This window comes from Electrophorus electricus, chromosome 11, assembly GCF_041902795.1.
Source record: "Electrophorus electricus isolate QZ-2024a chromosome 11, ASM4190279v1, whole genome shotgun sequence".
NCBI classification, from domain to species: Eukaryota; Metazoa; Chordata; class Actinopteri; order Gymnotiformes; family Gymnotidae; genus Electrophorus; species Electrophorus electricus.
Genome location: NC_137507.1, coordinates 23,913,161 through 23,925,466, shown reverse-complemented (window position 1 = coordinate 23,925,466; position 12,306 = coordinate 23,913,161). Strand labels below are relative to the sequence as shown.

At 43.0% G+C, this 12,306-nt stretch overlaps 3 protein-coding genes across 4 annotated transcripts; 2 read left to right on the top strand and 1 right to left on the bottom strand.

Moving 5' to 3' along the window:
* Positions 1–502: 502 nt before the first annotated feature.
* Positions 503–6,396, top strand: si:ch1073-184j22.1 (erythroferrone). Of its 2 annotated transcripts, XM_027030010.3 has the most exons (8): positions 518–1,690; positions 2,045–2,161; positions 2,402–2,516; positions 4,553–4,680; positions 4,906–5,017; positions 5,362–5,452; positions 5,560–5,638; positions 5,877–6,396. In XM_027030010.3, the coding sequence occupies exons 1-8, from the start codon at positions 1,565–1,567 to the stop codon at positions 5,973–5,975; spliced, it is 867 nt and encodes a 288-aa protein (XP_026885811.1). In that variant the 5' UTR covers positions 518–1,564; the 3' UTR covers positions 5,976–6,396. The 2 variants fall into 2 exon arrangements, with proteins under 2 accessions (XP_081579748.1, XP_026885811.1); XM_081723622.1 differs by lacking the exon at positions 5,877–6,396 and having other exon boundaries at positions 503–1,690; positions 5,560–5,870.
* A 1,929-nt stretch (positions 6,397–8,325) lies between these two features.
* Positions 8,326–10,905, bottom strand: si:ch1073-184j22.2 (dual specificity protein phosphatase 14). The gene is made up of 3 exons (XM_027031746.3): positions 10,766–10,905; positions 9,664–9,764; positions 8,326–9,268 (listed from the first exon to the last, which is right to left on the bottom strand). Exon 3 carries the CDS (start codon positions 9,262–9,264, stop codon positions 8,698–8,700), a length of 567 nt encoding a protein of 188 aa, XP_026887547.3. The 5' UTR covers positions 9,265–9,268; positions 9,664–9,764; positions 10,766–10,905; the 3' UTR covers positions 8,326–8,697.
* On the top strand, positions 10,613–11,875 carry sft2d3 (SFT2 domain containing 3). Its single transcript, XM_027029818.3, has one exon. The coding sequence runs from the start codon at positions 10,656–10,658 to the stop codon at positions 11,319–11,321; it is 666 nt and encodes a 221-aa protein (XP_026885619.2). The 5' UTR covers positions 10,613–10,655; the 3' UTR covers positions 11,322–11,875.
* Positions 11,876–12,306: the final 431 nt, after the last annotated feature.

Genomic DNA, 12,306 nt, shown 5'->3' with positions numbered 1-12,306 from the left:
TGAGAAGCAGTACAGACTGATAAAAAAAAGAGGTGTGGCAGGTTGTGTGGAAAGTGAGCAACTTTCTCCTAAATGTCATCATCCTCAACAGTCAGATTCAGCCTATCTGACATGCACACGTCTGCCCCTCCCCAAAGTGTCCTTCATGGCTTGGAAATTAAGATGGATAGGTCTGCATTATTAACCAGGCATAAAATTAACCACTTGAAACAAACACCATCTGTTCTTGGTCTCCACCCTTTTCTCTTGCCCATATAACGCATCTGGAGGAGATGTCTCTGATGACGTATGACACGAATTTGCACTAGAGCTTTTGTTTATGTATGCTGCAACTTTGGGACTTTGAGTCACGCTGTAGGCACTAGGACCCAGCAGGCCAAGCAAGGGAGCAGACAAGGCTGGTAGAAATGGTGGAATGAGCCAAGCATAAGACAAGGCAGGAGAGGGGAGGCGGGGGGCTGAAACAGACACAGCAAAAGCCGCAGGCCAGACGGGGGAGTGGGGCTGTGGAGAGACAAAGTGACAGCTCTAGATTCAGGAGCCGATAGGCGGTGGAGGGAGGGGCGGACCGTCAAGGGGAGGAGGCATCTGGCTGCCATAAGAGGGTAAAAACAGCAGGGCGCGAAAGGGAGCCTTCACAACACGGAGCCATCTGCATGCTAAGACTGAGGTCGAGGAGGAGCATGAGTACGGAGTAAGCTGTAGTCCTGGAAAGAGCTCGCCTAGAGGAATAAATCATCACCGCTCTGGGAATTACGGGAAACGCTGACAGAGTTAAAAGGGAGAGAGAGAGAAAAAGAGAGCGAGAGAGAGAGAGAGAGAAAGAGAGAGAGAGAGAGCTGGCCAAGTGGAGGCGCAGGGAGAGAGGAGAGGACAATAAGGTTAGTGAGACAGCAAGGTGAGAGTCTACCACCCACAGAGCAAAGACTCCAACAGACACTGGCTTTATCGCAGCCAGTCACGCTGGTCCGGAGCTGCACAGGCGCTAATCATCACAAAAACGCAGTGGCAGTGCCACACACAGTGTATTTATGGAATACACACAGAGGCGCATGATTCACAGCGCAAACTAAGAGAGTTTAGACTGTAGCAGGAAGGCATAGAGGGTCTTGGATGACCGAGGAGCAAGACTGAGCTTGAATCAAAGAAGGAGTGAGGTTAGGTGTTGTGCCTCAGTTTATTAGTGAAGATCCATCATCAGACTGGAACTCCATGTTTCTGCTGATGCAGAGCTCCCGAACTGAACAACCAGACCTGTTTTCATTTCTTTCTTAGGCACAATCCCAGTGCCTAATGTGGAGCATCTACGAATGAAGGAGCTGAGTCCATCTTCAAACTGAGGCCTTCGGTACCTTTAAACACTGAACTAAATACATCAGTGCTGATATTCCTTTGGCGGACCATATCCATCGTTTCAAAAATACTACCTTTACTCTGATATTTGAGCTACACACCACTGCACACACTCTCAGAGCCTCAAGAACCACGTTTTGCACAAGCCCAGAGTGGGATGGGACCCTTTCACTGAGGAGCCGAGTGAAGGACTGCCCTCTGACCCTGCAGTATGTTGCCTTGGCTTGGGGCAAGAGGGCCACTGCTGCCCCTGCTCCTGAGCCTATTGCTGACCGCCTGCTCCGCACAAGACAGCCAGGAGAGTCTGGAGCTCCAGGAAGAGAGCACAGAAACTCCTGTAAGTTAAGACCTGCATGTGCTGTTCAGGCCTGCATGCACACACACATGTTATACACCTGTTATCAACTGGAGCATGTGATACCACAGTGGAAAGTAATGTTCATCTTGCAAGCATGTGACATTACATTAAGGGAGAGAGTTACAGCAATACCTATTTTAGAGTTAAGGAGAAAATTGCCTCATACTTAATTACTAACTCCCACAGGAGTCACTATTAAATGGGCTCACTGCAGAATGGGCTCACTGCAATTATATGTTGACAGATGAGCTGATCGGAATGCTGTTGAGGTTTTTATGACCAGGAATGGTACTGACTGGCAAAATTTTGTGCTGAAATGAATCTCTTCTACAGGAAACTGTGTCCTCAGACATGGCAATAGTCAGCCCCCACAGAACCTGGATAGTCTTCAGGGACAATTCAAACAAGAGTGGAAACAAGAAGCCCAAACTAAATAAAAGGACCTCAAAGGTAAGTTTGTTCCCCTTGCCAGACAATAACTCAGAATGGGTGAACCTTCAGTTTATTTTTAAGACACCATGGTACAGAAATTACAAGAACCTGCCAGAATTGGTGTGTTGGGATCAAAGTCTAAGGGGTACACATACTCTCTCAAAACAATGTTCATTGTGGTACACTGCACCGTGTCTCCCAAATTCTGGAAGGTGTTGTGGGATTTTATGCTGAACTGACAACTGTTCATTTCTGCAGCATGGCCTACCTGGTCCTCCAGGCCCTCCAGGGCCCCAGGGTCCTCCTGGTCCTCCCGGGCCCCTGCTGCCTAACCAAGATGAGATAATGGAGGACCTCCAGTTAAAGCTAAAAGGTACAGAAAGCTTTGTGTTTTTTAGGCATTGAAGGGAACAGAAGAGGTAACCAGCAAGAGAACCTGTATGTTATCAGCATTTACAATGGCCAAAAATGTCACATTTCTGATTTTGAATATAGTGTGTTGGGAAATCATTCAAAAAGCGTAATTTGACAGATTTTCCATATAAATCATATATATTTGACATAGCACAATGTATAAACATTATATATAGTACAGAATCTTTTTTGCATGCCATTTATATGCTGTTCTACAATACAGTGTGTAAAGTTACACAATAAAGCCTCATAGTAAACATACAAGAAACAAACAAACAAACAAACAGTTACACAGTAAACCATCTGCTGCAGTGTCTGCTACTGCTTTGGCTTTTTTGAGTTTATATTCATGCCATTCGACAGAATTACAGTTGAGATAAGGTAACCACAGTACTGTAGTTGACTTGCAGTAATAGCACTGTAGTGTGCCACAGATATGCTTCGGTGCTGCCAGACCTGGTTGTAACTAACATGTCAATAACAACAAAACACCCATTAACAAACTAAAGACACCGTGGAAACAAACAAACAGCAGAGTAACTAAACACCAGTGCAACTCGGAAAGTACACCAACAAATCAGCAAAGCACAGTGACAGGAGAACAGACTACAGTTATTGATAGAACTGTTCCTTATGACAACAAAGATAAAACAGTAACTTAATGGCAAAAAATGAACATGAATGATGGAAAACTGGGCCACAGAACGATGGCTTCCTATCTTAATGTTCTCTGGAACTACTAAACTTCTGATTTCATCTGACAAAATTGTAAGATCATGTTAAGGGCATAAAATTACCTACTCATCAAGCACCTTGTTTGCAAATACAAGTGTTTGGCAGTCTCGTCTGACAACTAATCTGTTGCATGCCAGGTAATTATAAAGAGTTTACTGATGCTAATGTTTCTATTACCAGTGATAACAAGCTGTGAAAAGAGTTCAACAACTCCAGAAGTGCTGTCATGTCTTTTTCATGATCTGTTTTGGATCTGTTCTATCATAGTGTTTTTGCAGAATTGTTTAGCTGGGTTTGTATTTACATGCTTATTTCTGTTTGGTCTTTGTGCTGTGAGTAATTTTTTAAGCACAAGCTGGCAACTACACCATCAATTATATCAGCTTGCAGTCTTGCATCAGACATGGAACAAAAAATTTACACATGGAACAATGAATCTGCTCCTTTTGTTTTTAACGCTTTGATACGTTGTGTAGCATTGAGTGCGTGTGGGCAAGTGTGTTTATTTCTTTGCACCGAGTCACTTTCCTAGTATGATACGTGTGATGTACTGTGCTGTCTCACTTATTTGTTCGGGAGGCTGCTTGTCTGATTGTGTGCAGGGCTGATCCCTTAATAGGTGTAATTTTCTTGGACGATGATGCGACTTGGCGCGAGTGAAGAATTCCATGGATTCCACATTGTGCATGTGTGCGCGTGTGTGTGCGTGTGTGTGTGTGTGGAATGAGTGCTGGCAGAGGTCCAGAAAAGCAGACACAGGTCTGTTTGTGCTCCATAGCGGCGGGTTGCGGGCTGTTCTGACAGCAATATAAAACATAAAAGCTCTTATTCACACAGCAGAGCACAGTGGCGCCGCGAACTCTCTCACTTCAGCATGTAAGGCCCCCACCCCATGCACTCTCCTCCACTCCCCGTCTACTCACACACACTCACGCACTCCAAATATTTACCTCCCTCTTTCAGAGAAAGATTGTTTAATGACTTTACATGCAGCCAAGTGTCAGTCAAAGATAATCCCAAACAATTTCACGCCTAGCTGTTTATGTTTGATATTTAAGGCTTCTCGAGCCTGAGAGGGCTGTGAGGAGCTGACAGCTTCCAAAATGGTACAGGTATAATGTAAACAGTTGAAACAAAAAGAGAAGGGTAGACCACAGTTAAAGCAGTTAAGCTTTCTCTTAATAATAAAACAGCCGAGAAACTATGAGCCCTCACTTCACTCGGACCCTCTTCTTTGCGCTGCCTCCTCGTTGTGTGCAGAGATGGTAGGGTCCAACTGCTTGCTCTGCGATCAGCCCCCCCTTGTGGCCATGGCCTTCCACTGCCACCTGCGCCGTGACCTGCTGGTGCACCGCCGAAGCCTGCAGGAGCTCCAGCCCTACAGCAGCGTGAGTGATGCCGTCACTCCCTGCGCACACCAACCACAAGCACATTTCACGAGCAAGCCTTTCTTTGGTACCACACACCTTTGGCTCCAGCTCTGATTAGCCGTGGGTGGCTGGTCTGGGTCTGGCCAAGCAGCACCCAATGAGCCAGTAAGGGCAGGGGAATGGGGAGGGGTGGTGGCAGCTTGTGTTTGGGTCATCAGTAATCCTCTCTGTTTCGCCCTACAGCCGTCGGACACGGAGCGGTTCCACCAGCGGGGCCAGGGTTTCAACGCTAGCAGTGGCCGCTACACGGCACCCGTGTCTGGGTTCTACCAGCTCACTGCCAGCCTGGTGCTGGGTAAGCAGTGCAGAAATGATCTCATGTGCAGTGAGCAAAAGTCACGGCCCTACTTTCAGAGACACTTTATAAGTTAAGTCTGTCTGTCTCATTTGCAACTAGAGACAATGTAGAAAGCTGCAGGATGAGAAAAATGCAGGATGATGTTTGTTTGAATTGTTACATCATGCAGCAAGTTGAGGCACGAACACTGCCTCCGCTGTGGTTGCACGTAGATGTTGAGAGTGTGGGCCATTCCATCAGATAAAGCTCAGAGGAACAGGGGTGGGGTACTTACACTGAACATCCACCCACCACAACGCATCCATCATTACATTGTGTGTGTGTGTGTGTGTGTTTCTTAGAATCCAGTGAGACTCAGAAGAGGTCCCAGGCCAGGCAAAAGGACAGTGTAAAGGCTTCCATTTGTATAGAGTCTCTCTGTCAGACCAATGTGTAAGTACAATCCCACACTATTTTGTTCATCAACTTGCTCATGCCCATCTTAATCTCATAAGGACATGGGGAGCAATAGATTATATAATCGCACCCTTGTACTGCAGCTCCCTGGAGACAGTAACAGGCGTGAGCCCTACAGGGGGAGTGTTCAGCATCCTTCTGACAGGAACTTTGTACCTACAGGTGAGAATGACTAATGCACAGAAACATGTCCACGTGAACTCAGCAGACATATTCAACGATCACAGAGAGGATAGACGTGATCACAGGCATGTGTGGAGACAAACATGCAGAGTAGAGACAGCTAGTACTAGACATACACAAAGCATGTGTCTTAAATAATTAAACATAACTGAAATGCATATAACTAAAGAATCCAAACAAACCAGAAATATTCATGTATGTTCTGTCTGTCATACAGGCTGGAGAGTATGTATCTGTTCTTATAGACAATGGAACAGGCTCTGCACTAACTGTTCTCCAAGACACTTTATTTTCTGGGATTCTTCTTGGAGTATGAAAACTCACTCACACACACACACACACACACACACACAAACAAACAACAACAAAAAAATGCACACACAAATACATACACCACAAACAGTTGTCATTCTTTGCCATCCAAGTGGTCTCCAGAAACACATTTCTTTGCCTCTAAGACAGGAGTATATCAGCAGTAATAATTATGGCAGGGGGAGGACTAAGAGGGTGCAAAAATTATTTGTAAAATTGTTACCAGGGCAACAGGACAATATTTTGAAACATTTAAACTTCTGTTTATAGAGATGTACGTATTTTTCCATGTGCTGTGTTTATATATTACAACTAAACAGGGTAAAGAAACTTTATATATTTATTTGCATTTTTGAAAAACAGTTGTTAAGCGTGAAATTGAATAATAAAACTATTTGAAACCTCCCTAATATGGGACTGAAGTTCTCAAAGTGTGGTAATTTAATGTACTTATTTTTCCTTTATTTTTCTGACATCTGAAAAGCTTTTAAGAATCTGAAGGCTGCCCTACCAATGAAACTCATACTGTTTATTCGCATTAGTATTTTATTCCTTCAAATGAGTTCAAAGCTTTGCATGGGGGGCAAACTGCTTATATGAGAGTGTAAGTGTGTTTTATGTCTATGGCTTGTACACTTGTGTTTGGCTTTTTGTGTGTTTTGTGGTTTAGCCTGACACGATGTTAACAGATACCCGCTGGGAGTGGGGCTTCAGTCTCAGTTGGATTGCCCAATATAAATAACTAAATTAAAATAAATGGATTTTGGCAAGTTTGTTTAGATAGATGGGTTTTAATCTGCCCACAAGATTGTTTTAACATTCTGATTTTAAGATATGGTTTTAATTCTTGGTCTGGAACAATTTCTTTCTTTCTAGCAGGGTTGTTTTTTTATTTATATTACATATTTAAGGATATATTTTCCTGACAAAAAAACATCATGAAAAATTTGTGCTGGAAAAAAAAGGTTTATAGAGTATATTGATATTCAGTGGATCGCAGCAGTAGTTTTGCTTTTAAAATCCTTATATTAGCATTTCTCAGCCTGTGAAAATAGTTTGTCATACTCCAAGAAGCACACATACATGTTCTTACGTACACGTTCTCAAAAATGAAAGATGTGTTCAACGAGGGATAGGGATCATCACGCTCAAATAGTGGCGCCTGGTGTCTGGTTCTTTGCCCCCCTCTCAACACACACACACACACACACACACTCACACACACACACACACACACACACACAGCTATACCTTCCAGAGAAACATCTAACGTCACATTTGTGGTACGACCGCTTTACCTTACAAGGACTGTTCGCTGTAAAATAATGTGCAGAAAGATAAATGATTGCATCTTAATGACATGCCAATTTACTCCATGATGGGTTCACTGAAAGCAGACTCTCATTAAACACACACACACACAATCACAAAAAATACATATGCGCACACACAAACACTTCGTTCTACCCTGCTCCATATTTTGCCAGCTTGTTTCCTGTTAATTGCACAAGATGGCAGTGTTTCAGGCTAAAATAAATTCTATTTATTTTTCAGGATAAATTAGTGATTTTCCATCCAAAGCATTACGACTTATGTCCTCTCTCTCTCGGCTTTCAGTATATTAGCATACCCCCATCTAAGATTAAAAAACAAAAACAAACAATAAAAAACCACACCACCTCTCAATTGAAACATATTGTAGCCAGAAGTATATACGTAATATCTATTGCAAAGCAAGATTTTATATGATAAACATAAAACAGCTGTGACAGATTGTTTTTCTTACTGCCTTGGAAACACTACAGACTAGCAGACCAAGGATAAGACATATTGACTGTGCCTTTTTCAAACACTTCAAAAATACTTTTCAACTCTCTTCACAGAAACTGAGGTCTTTTCTTGTGCATAAAGAATACTATATAATATTTAAAAAATACTAATTTTCGCTTTTCACCAAACCAGAAACTACTGAGGTAATAATAAAGTGTCATTAAAAATATAATGTTATATAACATTTCACTGGAAATATGTAAACTGTCTCACAAAAACAGTGGGAGGAGTTTCTGCAACAGGCAAACAACAGTGACAAGGAGAAAATTGCCTGAGTAGTTCCATGACTGAAAGATTAAATGCATTTGGTGAGAGACTTTTGAATCACACATAAAAGAAGGCTATTATTAGGGAGCATGTGGACCATCCTGCCAGAGATATTCCAAGGCATTCTTATCTTGTTGGATCGACTGAATACAAACTTTCCAGTCATTCATCTCGCCTGTGTGCCAGAACCTGCACATCAGTTATTGGTTAATGTTCCCATGGTGCCCCCTGTTGTCCCAAAAGATACAGCACTGTACTTGCATAATTTCGCCATTTATTATACCCTGGAACTTCAGCCAGGTACAACCAACCAATATTTCAAAACAAATCATGAAAAACACATAAGCCAATTTACACAATATTCTCAAGGTCAGAGCAAACACTGATGGAAAACTAACTTATCAAGTTGCTCTGCTGACATCTGCTGAGCTGAAGAGTCCCACCTGTCAACAGAGCTGAGGAACAACATCAGCATTAGGAATCAGTACCCTCTCTCAGTCCTTCTTCAGAACTGGTGAATGTGCACAAGTGAATCCTACCACCTCTGCAACGGCTACAAATATAGCTCATTTCCATCCTGCTCCAGGGAGGGAGAGACTGCCATCCACTAATTTGCTTGGTACTGTACTTTAAGGCACAAAAGAAATATATCGTCTAAACCGGCTCATCCTTGGAGACGAAGGGCATTCTCTCAGACTGTATCTGTGAGCCAGTCTGGGTGTTATCGGCGGAGGTGGTGGCTCCACCGGCACAGCCACCTTCACAGTATTTCTTCCATAGAGCTTCTTCTCATAGTCCAGGAGCTGCTCCCAGAAGCCTGCGTTAAGGCGGATGCAGGGACGGCTCCGCTGCACCCAGCTGTGCGCCTGCTGGAGGGTGGCACCTCTGTACTTCATGAGGTAGGCCATGATAAGAGCAGGCGAGCGGCTCATGCCTGCTGCACAGTGCACCAGGGTCCCACCCGCCCGGTTGCCATGGATGCGAGCGGCCACCCAGTCGAAGTGCTCTCCGAGGTGGGCACCGGGCACATCGGCCACTGCGACACGCAGGCACTCTACGCCTGGGTATCTGGGGCAGCTGTGGGACAAGGTGGCATTGACGATGAGGGTGATGCCCTTGCGGGTCATGAGGGCTTGGTTAAGAGGAGCATCAGCTCCACTCAGGAAAAGGGTCGGGGTAATCTGGGACATAGACATGGAGCTGCTGACAACAAAAATGGAGTCAACAAACTGAATTCGCCGACAGTGAATTATAGCAATATTGATTTTTTTAAAATCACATACAGAGCACTGCTTGCCCATAGACAATCGTGGACACCAATAAGCAAGGCTTTATTTATTAACTTAATCTTATAACCCAGAACCAAATTTCTCCCTCCATCCCTGTCATAAACACACATCTCTTGTAAAAACATATAACAGCATCATTTATGAATTGACATGACATGCGAGTTTCACTTTAAAGTCCAATTCACATTCAAATTCTATTTCTAGATTTTTTTTTAATAGATATTTTAAGTCATACGTATTTAATATTTTCCAAATTTTAAAGCTTCTTTTGACTTGTGCACAATAATTTGTATTGGCTTGACTGACCTGGTCCCTTGGTGTGGTCTCTGTCTCTCACAAGTTTACTGTGTTTCCCTGTTAAAGGAACCCCCTGTTGGCACCCACAAACCATAAATAGGCTTCAGGAACTGTTGACCAATGAAGAGAGAGATTAATTTTAGACTCACGCAGCAGCTGTGGACTTAGATAATTTGGATCTGTTAGATTAAAAAAAGCCATCAGTATATCTGTGTACTTAAAAGTTTGCTTCCAGCTGTGAATAACTCCTCTTTGACCTTAGAACAATAGTTCAAGGTGGTGTTGCCACCCATTCCTCAGAAAACAGCATCGTCCTGCACTGAAATATAATGCTGCATCCCTTCCTGAAGGTCTTGTATTTTCGTACACATTGGATATACACTAGGCTTAGACCATATATGATCCCCCACTCCCCAAAAATGAAAACCTTTCCTACTTAAATTGTTTTATATATATATATATATATATATATACACACACATATACATATACATACACACACACACACACCTACCTATGTTCTATACATGCAATCATTCTTTCATCATTATAGATGGTGCATTAATGCCATTATATATCCACAGAATCAGGAAAAACTATTTAAGTAGGAAAGGTTTTCATTTTTTGGGGAGTAGCGGATCATTCCTTATTTTTCCATATTGCAAATGGCAACTCTGTACACCAGGACCCTTAATTTAAAATCTAATCCCCAAGCATATTAGAAACAGGAGCCAAAGTGTCTTAATCTTACAATAGGCCAGATCACGTCCTTCAGACTTCAGATTCTGGTGGCCAGAAAGCTTCCCACAAATTTGTGAATTAAGTCAAAGGAAAATTCAAATGCACACAAACAATTCCTGATTTGTTTACAACCTGCAATCAAGAAGCAATATGCAGATGAAACCATAAATTAGCTAGCCAATAGCTTGGTTGCTTCGGCTGTCGCGTCGTTGTGACGTGTTACTTCCTACCAACAACAAACTCCTTTACCTGACACAACCATGGCTGAATTAAATCGACAATTACAGGAATATTTAGCTCAGTCTAAAAGCGGTGCCAAGACGATATCGCAGTCCAGCTCCAGCACAACAATAAATATAGAAGAACCCACCGTTGTTCCAGGGAGCTGGTTTGGTACATGGTCAAGTCCGTTCTCTGGAAGTTCTAACGCTACAGGCCAGGGATCGAGCAGCGGCTTTTCCTGGCCATGGTCTTCCGAGCCTGATCCATGTTTGCCCGGCATCAGTCGATCACAGCGTCTTATCGCTTTCGGTACTTGTATTTTGCTCTCAGGCATATGCTTTGGACTTTCGGCACTCTATGCTCCATTGCTCCTGCTGAAAGCACGAAAGTTCGCTCTGCTGTGGTCCCTTGGATCGTTGTTCGCGCTGCTTGGGGCGGCGATTCTTCGAGGTCCTAGCAAACTCATAGCCAGCCCGACACCTGGTGCTGTTGTGTACTTGTGCTCCCTTGGGGGTACCCTCTACGCTGCTCTGAACCTCCACAGCACGTTACTTACCGCTCTTGGAGCATTTCTTCAAATAGCCGCTATTGTGGGATACGTTGTAGCGTTGTTGCCAGGAGGGAGCGCGGGCATGCGATTTGTTGGTGGTATGGCCGCATCGGCAATCAAGAGAACCGTGACAGGCAAGACTATGCCGATTTGACTGACAATGATTATGCACTGACTGATGATTATCCGGTGTGAAAATCAGTGGTTTTTAATCCTATACGCAGTTACCAGTAACAAATATTGTACTGTAAATATGGGAAATGCTGTACGTTGACAAATGTAACTAAGTGGGATGATTGCCACACTAATGTTAATTCCGGCAGAATGGCAATTAATTCATATTTTTCCACTGTAACGAAATGAAAAGGACCAAGGTCAAATAGTGTTGATAAACTAGAAAACTGCAGATCATATCTAACATTTTTATCTTTGTAAATAAAGATGTGCCAGACTCATCTTGACATGCTACTGAATAGGGGCTACATGAATCTTGGAATTCACTATACATCTATGTAAATCAACAATCAATGGTATTTTAGTAATTCTAAATTTCTATTTTCTGGCTTGAGTTTCATGAGGAAAAATTATGAATTACCGCAGTTTTGAATTTACACACAAAAGGTTTAGGCTCCTGTAACTATAAGAAAGCAAGTAGCTATGCCATTTCTTTGTTTTGGTGAAGGAACATTAAACTAACATGTAAGCTGAGGCAATGGATGTCAGTCCAAGTTCTGGGGCCAATGTGTTCTGCACAATTCTGCATTTGTCAGCTATATTTTACAAGTTCCATCTTATGGAATGTTTGATGAATGACTAATTAGGAGTGTTTGTACAGCAGACACCCAAAGATGGGCAGAGCACTGGATCCCTAAGGCAGGGAGCCATAAAGGTGGAAGAGTGAGAGAGCCTGTCCCTTTATGCACACTTAAAACCACAATTACATTTGGTGTGCATGTTCATATGCTGAGTGTGCCAAGTGTCCCATGGAGCTTAGAATAAGACTGGGAACACTATCACATGTGCTATGTCTAGTTACTGAAGTGTATAGTAAAAAAATAAATAAGACGGGTCCAAATGTAGTTTTAACAGTGGTAAATCACCCAAAGATAACATGCCCGTTAACATCACATGGTATCTGG

Bases quoted from the DNA above. Each gene is read 5' to 3' on its own strand.
- si:ch1073-184j22.1 (XM_081723622.1), top strand. From the start codon at position 1,565: ATGTTGCCTTGGCTTGGGGCAAGAGGGCCACTGCTGCCCCTGCTCCTG. The intron at 4,681-4,905 runs GTGAGTGATGCC...TTCGCCCTACAG, and splicing joins AGCTCCAGCCCTACAGCAGC to CCGTCGGACACGGAGCGGTT. The intron at 5,453-5,559 runs GTAAGTACAATC...CTTGTACTGCAG, and splicing joins TCTCTCTGTCAGACCAATGT to CTCCCTGGAGACAGTAACAG.
- si:ch1073-184j22.2 (XM_027031746.3), bottom strand. From the start codon at position 9,264: ATGTCTATGTCCCAGATTACCCCGACCCTTTTCCTGAGTGGAGCTGAT.
- sft2d3 (XM_027029818.3), top strand. From the start codon at position 10,656: ATGGCTGAATTAAATCGACAATTACAGGAATATTTAGCTCAGTCTAAA.